Raw genomic sequence first — 16,676 nt, 5'->3', positions numbered from 1 at the left:
TTTGATATAATTTATGTTCATATAGTTTTGGGGATTTTTATATTATGTCTCAATCCTGATATTCTAGTATCTAGGTGATGCAGAACTTTTGGTCATAGCTGTATATTCAATGTGTTTGTATTCTGTACACCTCATATTCAAAATCTGCATCTAAGCTCACATGGGGTAAAATTATTGGACTGACCCTTTTGCTGGTCAGAGTTCTAAGAAACATTTACATTGCGTCAACCTACCAAATGTTCTGTAATTTACAATGTGGATCCATCAGTGCAACAGACAAGTATTCCATAGCCAAATCACACATGTCATTGTCCCTCAGATCCAGCTCTCTGAGATCTGAATGGTTTGCACAGGCAGCAAAGGAGAGATCCTCACAGCATACAGATGAGATGCTACATTGTCCCAACCTGCAGATATTGACAAATGGGGCTTTATTCAGACACTGTAAATTCTATAAAGAGCTGATATGAAACACTGAGGGCAGGATTTTCAAAAATCGGTGTTATTGTTTCAAACTCGTGGTATTATAAAGAGAGCTTTAGTAGCAAGTGATTTTCAAACAAAATGTGTTAAATCTATCCGTTAATGCTTTCAAATTGAGTCGATGAGGTCGTTAACGCATTTATCATTAAAAAGCTTAATTGTCGCAGGTCACCTACATCACTTGTTGTCTCAATGACTAGATACGGGGAACTCGTTAATCTAAATGGATGTTATCGAGATCAAGAAAAATGAATGGAAGGAAGCATATGTGATGAGTCAAAGGGGTTTCGGTCTGTGATTCAGCCTCCCGACAGTAGGTGGCATCAAACCAACTCGGGACTTCCCTTACCAAGATCTCGTGACCATGGCAAGAGTCATCTTTTGAGGGGCGACACCTTGGTGAGGGGCGGAAGTACGAGTATGTAACTTCCAGCCACTGGAGTCAAGTGAAGGAAAAGGACACGTGTCAGCTGGGGATTGGTGTTCCACTGACTACAGAGGCGGGACATTACATACTAAAGGGAACGTACTACTGTGTTCGGGGTTGGTCCGAAAGAAAAAGTAGGAGGAGTCACGGGTGAAGGGAGAGACTGGTTTTGTGCAGCGGGTTTTTTTGAAATACTAAGACAAATTAAAGACGAGTCATCAGTTTGTTTTGGATTTCACCCCTGCACTCCTTCCCTCACACCATTTTGTTTTTCGTTTGTTATTTAATCCTTTTTTGTTGTGTATAGAAAATAAAAATAAATTATTTTATTTCTGTACACATAAATTACTGTCTGGACATTCCATTTAATACACTCTCGCCTCACAGCATAATTCGCTGTTATGGAAATTAGTAGTACTAGCATACAGGGAGACGGCTCTCACACCAGCAAGCAGCAGCCACATGGAAATAAAAAATAATGGGAATATCTATCTTGTGCATCATTTGTAAACTTAATTTAATATTGTGGATTTTGTCACGCAGAATGTGTGTTTAGTAGAACACTTATTAACATATAAAATATTGATTTACAATTATCTGGCATGTGGGTAAAAATCTGTGTTTTTGATGCTTGAATGAATAATCTACCAGTCTGTTTATTTACCTGCAGAAGATAGTTAGGATATGTGCCACCATGTGATGGAGTGCAGGGGAAGAAATATATAGTTTGGAGCTATCTTTATCAGTGAAATTCACACCAAAACCTAGCATTTTTACTTACTTCAGTTTCTGTATTTTACAATTTGGATTCCTCAGCCCAGTAGATAGCAATTTTACTCCTGGATCCTCTAGTTTATTTGCTCCCAGGTCAAGGTCTCTCAGGTTTGACTGGCTGGTGCAAAGAGCAGAGGTGAGAGCCTCACAACATCTACCTGTGAGACTGCAGAACTCTAGGCTGCAGAAATTAGAGCACAAGATCATTAAGCATTTCACCATGAAATGCATGCTCAAATGTACTCTTATGAAGCACAGAGTTAAGGTTAAGGATAGTGTTAAGGTTAGGAATAATGATAGGGTGTAATTATGTGTAAGTACACATGTATTTACTAAAGTAACTACAGTCATTAGACACTTAATGTAACATGTTACTATTCCTCTCCACTCTTTGATGCTAAACAATGTTGGTCTTTGTCAGAACTTTTATGGATCAACTTCAATGAAAATAAGATGCTACAGGAAATGCTGTTGATGGCCCACTGGACCATCTGGTTCAATAAATAAAACAGCTTGGTGGTTGTTTTTTTTTTTTTTTTTTTGAAGTAGAAAATCCTTAAAATCTTGGCACTCTTTTGAAGAGCTATGTGGAAAATTTAAATATACATCTAGTTTTCCTGTAAATTGAGTCTGGGCATCCTGTTAATAAGACTATAATTGGCAAACAGCATAAATATCTTAACTGTATGATTGAGGTCATCATTAAGAAAAGTATAGTTATTCCAATCTATAACACATTTAAAAGGGATAAATTGAGTAATCAGAGATGTATTCTTGCATGTGTAGAGAATTCTGGAAAACCCTTTACTTACCCAAGTGTCTGTAATTTACAGTTTGGATTACTCAGTCCCACAGACAGCAGTGTCACTCCAGAATCCCCGACTTGGTTCATTCTCAGGTTCAGTTCTTTCAGGACTGACTGATTTGTACAGAGAACAGAGGCAAGATCCTCACAACATCCACTTGTGAGACCACAGGACTCTAGCCTACAGAAAAACAGTGCAACAGAAAATGATATGTATTATTACTAAGAATCAGAATAAAAAATTCACTTGGCTCGTTTAGAAAGGAGACTTGGATGATTTCCTCATCCCTCAAGAGCCTCAGTCTAAATTACCTACCATCCCATGGAGGTCATGTGGCTGAGGTAATTTCTTACTCCATTTATGTTGCTTATTGGTTTTCTAAGAGCACTTGTGTTATTCTGCTCTTCCACAAAGTTCTCCCTATCTTCTGCAGATCAACGTTTAATTTGTAGTCCATTGTTTTTTGTTTTGGTATTAACAGTGTTTAGATGTGTTCAAGCACTGCTGGTAAGTAAGTTATTTGCTTACTTACCCCAGTCTCTTTAATTTACATTTTGGATCCTTTAATCCAGCACACAGCAGTTTCACTCCCAAATCCCCCAGTTGAGCATTCTTTCCCAGCTCCAGCACTCTCAGGTTTGACTGGTTCGTACAGAGAATAGAAGCAAGATCCTCACAGCATCCTGATGTGAGGCCACAGTTCTCTAGGCTGCAGAGATATGGACACCTTCCAGAATTAATATAAAAGCATCAAATTGCATAGATACACAATTTAAACTGGGGTTGACAACACAGAGCTATTTTGTCATATTTGCTGCCCTGTAGTATTCTCATCGATCCCAGCAATTACCCTGACCTTATAAATGCAGACTGCAGAAACAGGCATCACACACCAGCAATAGGGTAAGACTGAATTCACATATTATTAGGCGCCACATATCAATGGTTGTTTTTATGGTTGTTTATATGTTGATAAAACATTATTGCATTTGTTATTAAATGTTTTCACAATTATTAACAATACAGGTAAGAGTTTACTTCAATAATATTTTAATCATACATTATTAGTTTCATTAAAGCTTCTTATAAAGTAAATGCAAAACACATGTTACTGTTCTTATAAAACCATATTTTATTATTAATAACGGTATAATAGTGTTTATACCAAGATCAGTATTGATGCATTGTTGATTGCTTATATTTTAAACAATAAAAATTCAATAAACAATTAGATCCAACCCAGTTTTGCTGAGTTTCACAGTTAGACACTTACCCCAGTTTCTGTAATTTACAGTTCATGTGTGTCAGTCCTGCAGACAACAGTTTCACTCCCAAGTCCTCTATCTGATTCATTCTCAGCTCCAAATCTCTCAAATGTGAGTGGCTTGAACAGAGAACAGAGGCAAGCGCCTCACAACATCCACTTTTGAGACCACATTGTTTCAACCTGCAGTGTGGAGACAAGCTGAAAATTAGTTCTATACATACACCATATGATGTTCTGTAACTTAATCAAAAAAAAGTCAAGCAATACATATATAGTACATCCCTGAAAGTAGTGTAACAGTTATGCAAACAGACAGTGTTTACTTGCCCCAGCTTCTGTAATTTACAGTTTGCGTCGATCAGTCCAGTGCACAGCTGGATCACTCCTGAATCCTCCAGGATATTCCACCCCAGCTCCAGCTCCTTTATCTTTGACTGATGTGAACTGAGAGTGAAAGCGAGACTGTCACCACCTTCAGCAGTGATGCCACATTGCTCCAGCCTGCAGATATAGGGAGACATTTCTTCTGACATGTATAACTCCAAAACAGTCAAACAGAAAAAATGAGAAAGACATTTATTGTAGAGTATGTGTTTCTCAAATGTACCAACATCATTTGAATAGGAGTAGAGGCAGTCTAAATCTGCGGGAAAATACGCAAAAAAAAATGCTGAAATTTTAAGTAGATATCTGCTGTGTTTAATATCTGTAATAATAATGGCTTGTAAAAATGTTAGTCAAGTAAGCATAATAATATCAAACAATAGGTTAAGTACTTGCAATTTAATATATCGAGGATTTTTGTCAGAAAATCTTTAGAAACTGTAAAAAAAAAAATTAAAAATCACATCACATCACATGAGACTTCCTATTTGGCCACATTTTCAAAGCCTTAAATCCAATCTTTAATTCACTCCTACTTTTGAAGGAGACAACATATATGATAATTTAAAAAAATGAACAACTAAGTTATATATTTCAGGTCACTTTAGCACTCTGTTCATGATAAATATGATGACGATGTAGCTGCAGAATATAACAAATCTGTGGAAGACTGAATTCTGCAGGAGCCTGCGAATTCCACGATTTCTGAGGAATTATCCAGATCTGGACTGCCTCTAATTATGAGTAACCTACTTCAGCTTTTGTTTAGTGAGTGAATGCATTCCAAAAGGAGGTGACTATTGAAATTAAATATTTAAAATGTAAATTTTATTCACAACTGTAAATATAAGGATGTGTTTATTCCCTGGGTTTGTATACATTGCTTTATTTTATAATAATACAGTATATCAACTACCCTGTAATGAAATAAATTATGTCTTACACCAGTCTTTTATAAAATTTAGCAACAGGCAGCATTCGCAGTACACCTTCTTCTGACATGTGGTATCTGTGCAAGTTCAATTCATCCATTTCATCTTCACACATTTGCAAAATATAGGCAAGCCCTGAATACAATGAAGGAGTCTGCCTTTGTTTTAAAAGAGCTCTTGAGTTTATGGCCATTTTGATTTCTTCCACAAGAGAGCTGTCATTCAGTTCGTTCAAACAGTGGAAAAGATTGATGCATCTTTCTGGTGAGGCAGCCTTTCTGATCAAGTCCTTAATGTAGCTACAAGTCTGCTTGATATCCTCTGAATTGTCTTCTGGATTAAAAAGTCCATTTAGCAGTTTTTGATTATTGTCTGTGCCAATACCCAATAAAAACCTGAGAAAAAGATCGAGGTGACCATTTTTACTGAGGATTGACTTATCCAATGCAGACTTGTTCACATCAAATAAACTAGGTGCTCTTTTAGCACAAGGAAATATATTACTTATGTTTTTCTTCTTCAGTGCGTTTTGTTTTTTATTTTGATAGGTAGCAAAAACATGTAAAGCTCCAAAGAATTCTTGGATTGTCAGATGTACAAAGGTATATACCTTGTCCTGAGTTGCTGTTGAGTTTTCTATAAACATGTCTTTGCATACTCCAGAGTAAACTGATGGCTTGCTTATGTCAATATGATATTTTCTAAACTCATTCTCAGAAAAAACAATATCACCTTTTTCCAGGTTTTCAAAAGCCAGCTGTGCCAAGCTAAGAATGGCTTTTTGATTTGATTCCAGCAGACTGTAGCTTGTCCATCTCGCTTGATCCTCATATTTTTGATTCTGAAAAGTTAATAAAACGATTAGAAAATTGGTGTAAATTTCAGCCAGAGTTCTAGGAATATAACCACTGTGATCAGTGTTCAATGTCTGCTCTAAAACAGTAGCTAATATCCAACAGAAAGCAGGAACGTAGCACATTATATAAAGACTCCTATGTGTCCTTATATATGAGACCATTTTGTCTGCCAGTGTTTCATTTTTGCATTTCTTCCTAAAGTACTCTTCCTTTTCCGGATTTTCAAACCCTTGTATCTCAGTCACTCTGCTTATGTAAACAGCAGGGATCTGACATGTTGCTGCTGGCCTGGAAGTTATCCAGAGGGAAGCACTAGGAAGCAAGTTTCCCCGAATCAGATTTGTTAATAAAACACCTAAAGAAGTTGACTTTTCTTCATCTAGCCAGGGTGGACATTTGTAAAAATCTATTGATAGTTTACTTTCATCCAGCCCATCAAAGATGAACAGGGATTTTACAGATTCGGCTGTCAAAATGCGTTCATCCTTCTTCATGTGTGGGTAGTATTGCTGAACAAGTTCCAGTAGACTGATTTCTTTTTTTATTAAGTTGAGTTCACGGAATGGGAAAACAAATATAAGATCAAATTCTTGGTTTTCCAGTCCAGCTGCCCAATCAAGTATGAATTTCTGCGCAGTGACGGTTTTTCCGATCCCAGCAATTCCCTTTGTTAACACAGTCTTTACTTGTTTCTGGCCCAGTAAGGGTTTGAATATGTCATTCCGTTTCATGGAATGAACCTGTGTTCTTTTTCTCATTTTGGCCTTTATATCCCTCACTTCATGTTCAGAATTCATTCCTCCACATTCACCCTCAGTTATCCAAACGTTTGTAAACAGGTCATTCAGGAGAGGCTGTTGTCCTGGTTTAGCAATGCTTTCATGTACACATTCAAACTTTCTTCGGAGCATAGATTTGTGGATTGTTTTGGTATCTTGTAGAAGTTTGTCTGAAACTAAACAAACAAAAAACTCTTAGTTGATATCGCAAAAGGTTGTATTCCTCAGAATTCTTAATTTTATGTGTGGAGTTAGATTAATGGTTTCAGGATAGATTATGCCTTAACACCTGTTCCAAAGAAAATGAAATGCTGAAAATGAATCTGCATCACCCACCAACAGTTGGTTTGTTGGAAAAAAGGCTTAGTGTTTTAGATTTAAATTATTCAGGTAGACAGGCAGGGAAGATGAAGATTGAATGGGGACTCTGTGGTTATTAGTCAAGACAGCATCTCTACGCCATAAAAGAAAAGGTTCTAGTAAGCATATTAATTATATTACCTGTAATTGAATTCCAGCTTTCATCTGAAAAAAAAAAAACAACATAATTTTAAATGGAAATTCCGAGCAGTAGATAATGAGATATATAGTTTATATTTTATGGAATAATTTTAGTCCAATTTTAGTCCAGCCCATATATATATATATATATATGCAAGGGGTATAATTAAACTATCCCATTAATTATAAAATGTAGAATACTGCCCTGGGTAATTCTTAACAACAGATGTATTAGTTTACCTCCACTCTTGCCAAGGTTGGTTGTTAGGTTGATTGTAATATTACCAATATTCTGCCCTTGTATGGTAGGGGAAATTATGTTACTCCCATTCTCAGCTTTCATCAAAGTGCATAGATGAGGAGTTAGGTGGCTTTCATTGTCTAATAAAACAGAAATAACAACAAATCTTTAATTGACTATTATTTTAACATCATTTTTAATGAAGTTGTGTACTATAAAACAATAGCCTCTCATCATGATTAACCCAGTAGCTACCCTCCATGATTACCCCAATAACAGTAGCTACTTTAGTCCAGCCCATAAATCACCCAGCAACTCAATCATTGAATACAGCTTACTGAAACCATTAGTTAGTCTTGGGAAATTACTCAGGAAATCTGAGTATCTGCACACCCCTAGCTGAACAAGTTTTATTTAAGCTATGAGTAGGTGTTATATAGATTCACACAATTTAAATTGGGTTTTAATAATTTTGGGAATGTTATCTAATTTGAAATGTTATCTAAATTATCCTTTTATAAATCCTAACCTTTTAACCCCCCCCCCCCCCCCCCCCATCCCTGCAATGGTTCCCCCATTTTAAGTGACACGTCTACTCTCTTTTTCTCATTTGTTTTCTTCTGTTTATAACATAGAGAATAATGCAGGTGGTAGTGGGATGACCTCCAAGCATAACCCCATGCAGTATGTTTTATAATCTTTGGTGAGCAATTTTTTCCAGCCAGAGTTCTAAAGTTTTGTGTCACTTGTTGTGGGGGAGGGGGCTTAGTCTATGTAACTGAGTTATTAGCTTGTGCTGGGGTTGCACTCTGTTGCTCACAAGTTATTATAATATAATGCAATACTCTATTCTGAAAAATCACCAATATCTGTACCACACATTTATAGCAAGATGTAGATGCATGTCCTCCCTTCTGTCCACATTATTTTATACATTATGTATTCTTAACTAAAGTTTTCCATTCAATAATATAACTGTAATTTGGAATATTTCTCTCACTCACCATCCTCCATAGTTGAATTGTCTTTCATATGCACATTAGTCATCTATTGGTCCTTACTTGAATGTAGGTACAATCTGTAACAAAATTGGCATTAGTCTCATTGCCCGCCCAATTACCTTAATTATTATTTTTAGTGAAGTCACAATTCTGGTTAACTTGACAGCCATTTTTTATGTTAGTGAAAAAGTCATGAAGAAAACTTCCCACAGCTGTCAACTTTGAGACATGTTATGGCCTGAGGTGTCTTTTGCTGACATTGTATTTTGTAACATCATTCTTTTTTGTATGATGTATTTGAAAATAAAAGAGCAGAATTTACAAACGATTTTACTCACAAATCTCATCAACACTTTTGTTTGTTTGCTTATCAATATTGGACAGCATTTTAGATTACAGGGAATAACCATGTAATACTAGTATAATAACTGCCATGTAGTAATTACCAGTGGCATGAGTGTGTAATATCATGGAAATTGCCTGTGCCATGGTGTATCCATGTAATTAATTTAGGTAACAAGATTTGTTTACAAATCATGTAATGACATTGTTACCAGCATGCTGTTGGTAATTATCCAGTTATTACATTGTAATTACATTGGTATTTACTCCTTTAATCTACACAATATGGGCCCTGTTTTAACGATCTATTTTAACACTATCTGCTCTACTGGTGGTTCCTCCTAAGATTCATTAATTCTCTTACAAACATCAGTTGTGTTATTGGAAATTAGTCTGTGATACATTGAGAACATTAGAATTGGTTATATTCTGTACATACCTGTATTTTTATTTTTATTTTCTGTAATTTAGAAAGTTTAATTTTGATTAAGAATTAAATAGACTGAATTAAATCATAAAGTATTTCATATAAGTTTCCGGTCATGTTAGGTTTATTTCAGATATGTCATGCATGTTTATTGTATTGCCCAACAACATTGTGAGTGTGCCAATAGTACATCACACTGTGGATTTAAGGTCTGTCAACCATTAAACTGCCAGCTTATCAAATCTGGTTTCATTTGATACACATATAAAATGTTAATTTAGTTCAATCATTCTATTTAATTGTCTGTCTATCTGTCTGTCTGTTTTTATTTTCTGACCCCCCTCCCATTTTTTCTATGCAACAGAAAAATAAAGGTACATTTTATATTACATTTGTAAAGCAGATCATGTTTAAATGGACCGCACAATATATTTACCATGTAATGTTTCTGAGGATACATCCCAAAAACAGTGTTAAAAATAAAATCAGAATGTCTCATTTTAGTCATGTCTGTGCACATATTAACCCCCCCCTTCAAAGAATATACAAAAGTTCTGTTATGTTTTAATTTATCTTGCTTTTGTGTGTGTGTGTGTGTGTGTGTGTGTGTGTGTGTGTGTGCAACAAAAAAAAATTTAAAAACCATAACACTTTACATTAGGTGTCTCTAATTAATATGTATTTACATAGTAGTTACTTATTAAATACATGTGTACTTACAAATAATTAGAATGTTATTGTGCATAAGAACATAGAAAATAGGAAAGTTTATAAACGAGAGGGTGCCATTCAAACCATCTTGCTTGTTTGGCTGTTGGTAGTGTATTGATCCCAGTACCTCATCAAGCAGCTTCTTGAAAGATCCTAGTGTGTCAGCTTCAATAACATTACTGGGGAGTTGGTTTCGGACTCCCACAAATCTCTGTGTAAAAAAAGTGCCTGTCTGCATATGACATGCCTTTTAAACCCAGAATAGTTTTGGTAGCTCTTCTTTGCACTCTTTCTAGAGCAGCAATATCATTTTTGTAGCGAGGTGACCAGAACTTAACACAAACTTCTAGATGAGGTCTTACTAATGCATTGTAAAGTTTTAACATTACTTCCCTTGTTTTAAGTTCAACACTTCACAATATAGCCAAGCATTTTATTGGCCTTTTTTATAGCTTCCCCACATTGTCTAGATGGAGACATTTCTGAATCAACATAAACTCCTATATCTTTTTCATAGATCCCTCCTTCAATTTCAGTATCTCCCATATGGTATTTATTATGCACATTTGTATTACCTGTGTACAGTACCATACATTTTTCTGTGGATGTTTTCTCTATTTTTACTCCAAACTACTTCCGTTAGTCTCTATTTAATTCCTTCATAGTTTGCCTTTTTAAAATTGTAAACCTTAGTTTTAGTCATTACTTTTGCAGTTTTAAAAAGCCCTTTAAATGAGACCATGTTGTGATCTGAGTTTGCCTGTGGTTCTCTGACCTCTGTTGTAGTCATTCTGTCATTGTTATTTGAAAAGACTAAATCAAGGCATGCCTCCCCTCTAGTCAGTTCATTGACAAATTGTGTTAGGAAGCAGTCATTTGTCATTTCTACCATTTCAATTTCATCTGTCGTGCTCCCAACTGGGTTTTCCCATTTTATATGGGGGAAGTTGAAATCCCCCATTAGTATGACTTCTCCTTTGCTACATGCATTTCTGATGTTATGTATAACAGATTATTTCGCTCAGTGTCTGAATTTGGCGGTCAATAGCGTGCCGCTATTATTATGTCCATTATTCTGACCCTTATTGATTCTGCAATGTTTTGTTTTTTTTTCTTCCAGATTTAACACCTGGGCTTCAAGACTATTTTCCCTATCCGTAGACTCTCTCTGTCCATCCTATACAGTGTATACCCACTAATATTATATTCATCTCCATCACTCTCAGATAACCAAGTTTCTGTAACACCTATAAAATCGTAGTTACTTGCTTCAAGTTCAAAAATTTTGTTTTTGTAAATACACAGGTATTTTATAAGTAACTACTATGTAAATACACAGTAATTAGAGACACAATGTAAAGTTACCAAATAAACAAACAGAATCAAATGTTCAGGATCCCTTGTAAATGAAACTAGTACTTCATGGTTCTGCTAAGTTATTACTTTTGTACCACCAAAGCAAGTAGTTACTGTTAAAGACTAATCTGTACGAAGTGTATTAAATTTGATAGTACATCTAGTTTTAAGTACTACTTTAGGTTGTCTAAAACCAAAAAATACAGTACATTATATATACTCAGTATGTATGGTGTGCACCAGTGGCCAATCAATAATATTCAAATAAACATTCAGTAGACAATAAACAAAAAAGAACAACTCACATATTAAACACTTGCTTTGTGTTGCCTTCTCCTTTTCTCTAAATAACAAGTTGAAATCTTTCAAGGCTCCCTCTAATGCTGAGACTACTTCCCTTTCCTGAGAGAACAGTTATAGTTGTGGCCGATTTCTAGAACATGTTGACCAAAACACTGAAAACAACCTATAGCAGTTAGAATAAAGGGACCAGAGCAACAGATAGATGATAAACAAAAACTGAAGTTAAACTGACAACTACAACAACTACAAGAAAAATGTACTCCTATCCCATAACAATAGAAAATATCACTCTAGTTTAACTGATATAAGCACAATCAAATCCTGACTATCAGGAATTGCCTTTGTGTGCCAGTCATGCCCACCAATCAGGGTTCTATTGCTTAAAGAATACCTACATAGTATTTACTGATGCAGCTTCACGTTCTGATGTTATAATTGTTTGGCAGTTATTACTGCACATTTTAGTTTTTGCAATAAAGACAATGAAGATACATTTCCACTGCCACAAGCCCTATTTTAATCATCATTCTGGATGAGCATGATGTCCTAACGATTGCCCTGCCCGCCTTCTGCAACCAAGTTTATTCAGAAAACAGGAAAAGACACTATAGATACTCAATATCAAAGGTATATATATATATATATATATATATATATATATATATATATATATATATATATATATATATATATATATGAAGTGGAAGTGGAAGATGACTCATACTACCCAAACACTATCCAGATCAGGTTGCCCTCCCAAATTGAGCAGCCAGGGAAGCAGAAAACTGGTTCAGGATGTCACTCTGAAGCCAACAATGACCTTGAGAGATCTGCAAACTTTGTTTCTGAGATGGGAGTCACTGTTTACAGATCAACAATAAGCCAGTCCCTACACAAAGCTAGCCTATATGGATGGGTGGCAAGAAAAAAGCCACTACTCAAAAAGCCTCATCTTAAAGCACGTATGGAGTTTTTGCGAAAAAGTATATAGATAATACTGCAGACATGTGTTTTTGTGTAAAAAGTATATAGATAATACTGCAGACATTGTGGTCAGACGTGACAAAAATGTAACTTTCCAAAAGTTACGTCTGGCACAAGCCCAACACTGCACATCACCCAGTCAACACCGTCCTAACTGTCAAGTATGGCGGTGGCAGCATCGTGTTATGGAGATGCTTCTCTTCAGCAGAGACTGAGAAGCTTGTCAGGATAGAGGGGAGAATGGATGGTGCAAAGAACAAGCAAATCCTTGAGGAAAACCTGTTTGAGTCAGCCAAGGAAATTTACATTTCAGCAAGACAATGAACCGAAGCTCAAAGCAAAAGTCGCACTGCAGTGGTTGAACAATAATAGAATTAATGTTCTTCAGTGGCCCAGTCAAAGTCATGACTTTATAGCGAGACTTGAAGATTGTAGTCCATCAACGATCCCCAACAAACTTATTAGAACTGGAGCAATTTTCCCATGAAGAATAGGCAAAAATGTCACCATCCTACTGTGCAAAGCTAGTAGAGACCTATCCAAAAAGACTCATAGCAGTAATTGCTGAAAAAGGTGCTTCTACCAAGTACTGACTTAAGGGCTGAATACTTATCCAACCAGTAAATTTCATTTTGTATTTTTTCTTTGCAACTTTTGCTGGCATTTAAACTCATCATATATCAGTTTAACCACTACAGCTTTGAATTAAAAAAAAAGCTAATTTGAAAAACTGTGCACACATTATTTCTAATTCAACAAAATGTTACATTATTGGTAGGGGGTGAATACTTCTGAAAACCATTGTGTGTGTGTGTGTCTATATATATATATATATATATATATATATATATATATATATATATATATATATATATATATATATATACACACACACACACACACACAAACGAACACTTGGTCCGTCATTATCACATCATTTCCAATTCTCTGCACAGACACATCTATCTGCCTAATTGATACACAAATACCAGCAGATACAGGTCTTAATTGGTACACTGCAGAAAGCACAAGCGGGCACTTTTGTCTTCTTCACTTTTGAGTTTCTTATAGTTTTACCTTAGAATTCTGATTGATTGTTTTGGATATATTAACTTCTCAGAGTTATGAGTTTACTTATTTGACACTACTCTAAGGATAGTGGTAATAATTAAAATGTACCCTTCCGCAAGTGTGTGTTAAATTGTGTTATGCAGCTGATGGGTTGGGTGAATAAAATTTGGTTGATTAACCTCTGTTGAATCTGTCATCAATTCTGGGTAGAATCAACATTCACACAACATGTCAGAAATATAAAACTTTAAGAAAACTGACGTTTATTTATTTATTTATTTATTTAGTTAGTTAGTTAGTTGGTTAGTTAGTTATTTAATTAAGATCACTAAAGATATGTTGACATCTGAGGTTCCTTTAAGCTACAGAAAACAGGGGTGGGCATGATAAAAAAAAAAAAAAATACGGTTTTTGCTCATGGAATCTGTTCAAATTGATCACAGTACTGTAATTTCCCTGCCCGCAGAGCTAAAAAGCCATCTGAATTCAAAACGAAAAACAATTAAATGCTGACATAACAGTGAGTCAGGACCTGCAGTTCTGTGATGACTCAATGGTTTTTTGTTTTTTTTTCTTTTTAGATTCTACTTTCGTGTGAATTTTTTTTTCTTATCCTTTAACAGACAAAGATATTTTGGCATCTGTATGGTTCTTTATATTGAAAATTAGCTAAATAAATATACATTTAAAAAAACAACCTCCTGAATTAGACCTCTAAGCATGTGCAACCTTAACATACGTAGAGTTTTGCATTACCATTTTGACTGAGCGTTGTGAATTTATGGATGTTGGCTTCTTCACCTTATGCTATAATTTTAATGTTTAAAATTATATTTATTTTTTGTTATCTAATGCTTATTCTATACATTTGCAACAGGGCATTTATTATCTGCAGTTGTCTTCATTTGACATAAGTGGCTCCAATAAATCTTCATAATAATAATAATATGAACACATAAGTAAACAATTAATATAATTATATATATAAATACTATATATATATATATATATATATATATATATATATATATATATATATATATATATATATATATATATATATATATATAAATGGCCTGAAATTATTTTGACATCTGAGAGAAGGGTGGTCAAACAATGAACATATATTGTTCCAGAAAACGTAGGTAACTGTAGGTTTGTCAGGCAGCCCAGAGTGGCATTGATAGTGTTATATGTGCTTTGTTCAGCCCATGTGAGTGTGCGTGAGTGGCCGTTTGTACCCTTGGAAGCAGGAAGGGTTACTCAACTTCTGAATCAGTTGAGCTTATTTCAATCAAGTCTTTCAAGTCTAGTAAAACTTGGTAAACTAGTACATTTAAAACACTTATGGTACATTTGTTGTGTCCAAGCCACTTACGTGAAATGATTAAGATGTCTCACTGCTCATCAGACACTTGTAAGATGCTTCCTTGCAGTAACATGATCTCTTATGATCTGATAGTAAACCTCTTGAAAATGGGGAACTATACGAGCTCCAAACTTGACATTGAGGAGTTGCACTTCTCCTTCTACACTGTTTATAAAATGTCAGTAATATAATGCAAGTAATAATATAAAATAAGCAGCAATTAATCAATCATTCCTCATTTCACAATATTTATATGAAATGGTAACTGTTTAACACATTTTAAAATATGACCTTGTGACAGGGTGACTTCAGACCAGGAAGAAGTACACAAACAAAACATATGGCTTTGCAAAGCTATGCTGAAATTTATTAAATTAAAAAAAAAAAAAACACAAAAACAAAAGGGCCAAAGTAAAGGTTTTCACAAAATACAAATAAAAAATAAACACGTGTGCCTTTGCTGAAGCAAGCCTGCCTGCCTGCCTGCTTGCCTGCCTGCCTGCCTGCCTGCCTGCCTGCCTGCCTGCCAGCCAGCTTCTTCTAGTTGCGATCACGTCAAAGCTAAAAGGTTGTTTTGTTTTTGTTGTTTTTAACACACTGCAGGAAATAAATGCTGGAATGATCAAGCAGAGAACGAATTTGCCTTATAAAAAAACTGAAAAGCACACTTTTGTGTGCATTCGTGGGGGATTAATGGAAGGTATCTGGATAAGGGCAACTGCTGAGGATGTGACATCACAACGACATAAATGTTGCTGTTAAGCAGGGGCTGTGTTGCTGTTTATTATGTGGAAAAGCTGCAGAATTAAAACACGTAATGAGCATTGCTATCAAGTGAGCGAGAAAAGAAGTGTCTAGTGTCCCTTCAGAAGTCACAAAAAGGTACATTTCATAGTGGTGCTGTTTAGTATTTCGCATTTTCACTGCTTGTCGGTATCTTTTTTTTCAGTGCTGTTAAAAACGTTATATTTTGGAATATAAATTATATATGGAGACTTAGCAATATACATCTTTTTTTTTTTTTTTTTTTTACTGTTTGAGATTTCCATTGAAATATAATACTCTTCTGGTTCCTGCATTATATTATATTTGTGAAATTGAGGGGGGGGGTTGTTGTTTTTTTGTCAGTGGTTAGGAAAGCTGCTTCTATCTGCCTATTTCTGTACCTTAAAATACATTAAGTAAAATGTTAATTGATTGAAACCATGCCTGAATACTTATTGATGACTAGGAATCGTGCAGTGGGGGTAATGTTTTGAATAGTATATTTGAGTATATTGGCCTACATGCAATTTATATAGACATTTTCACCTTCATTACGATGGCACTGTTTGAATCACAGGCTTGAGCTAGCTATCAGTGATGCCCTTACCAGTGTTGGTGTGGAAGTTAATCGTTTTGAGTGCTTCATGGACACACTCTATGCTTCGTACAATCTCCAAAAAATATCAGTTGGAGCAATGTGCAAATGTATTATTATAGAAGAATATTGCTGAATATTTGGAATTCGTTGGGTTGCCACTTACTGATGTGTTTTTGCAGTCTGGACATTATGTACTGCTATCAATCACCATTTTACTTCAGAAGCACAAAACCCAGCAGGAAAGTCTGTTGAGCAAAAGAAATTCAAGGGGCTTGCTGCCAAGTTAACAACCAAAAAC

General features: G+C 35.3%; 1 protein-coding gene across 1 annotated transcript; it reads right to left on the bottom strand.

The window, feature by feature from the left end:
- Window positions 1-1,687: 1,687 nt before the first annotated feature.
- Window positions 1,688-11,668, bottom strand: LOC121326252 (NACHT, LRR and PYD domains-containing protein 3-like). Its single transcript, XM_041269487.1, has 10 exons — window positions 11,594-11,668; window positions 8,456-8,529; window positions 7,451-7,591; window positions 7,211-7,234; window positions 5,085-6,885; window positions 4,085-4,258; window positions 3,764-3,937; window positions 3,023-3,199; window positions 2,497-2,670; window positions 1,688-1,865 (listed from the first exon to the last, which is right to left on the bottom strand). Exons 2-10 carry the CDS (start codon window positions 8,496-8,498, stop codon window positions 1,688-1,690), a joined length of 2,886 nt encoding a protein of 961 aa, XP_041125421.1. The 5' UTR covers window positions 8,499-8,529; window positions 11,594-11,668.
- Window positions 11,669-16,676: the final 5,008 nt, after the last annotated feature.

The sequence above is a fragment of the Polyodon spathula genome, chromosome 2, assembly GCF_017654505.1.
Source record: "Polyodon spathula isolate WHYD16114869_AA chromosome 2, ASM1765450v1, whole genome shotgun sequence".
NCBI lineage: Eukaryota > Metazoa > Chordata > Actinopteri > Acipenseriformes > Polyodontidae > Polyodon > Polyodon spathula.
Note: the sequence above shows the minus strand (reverse complement) of the source record. Positions and strands in the feature narration are given on the sequence as shown.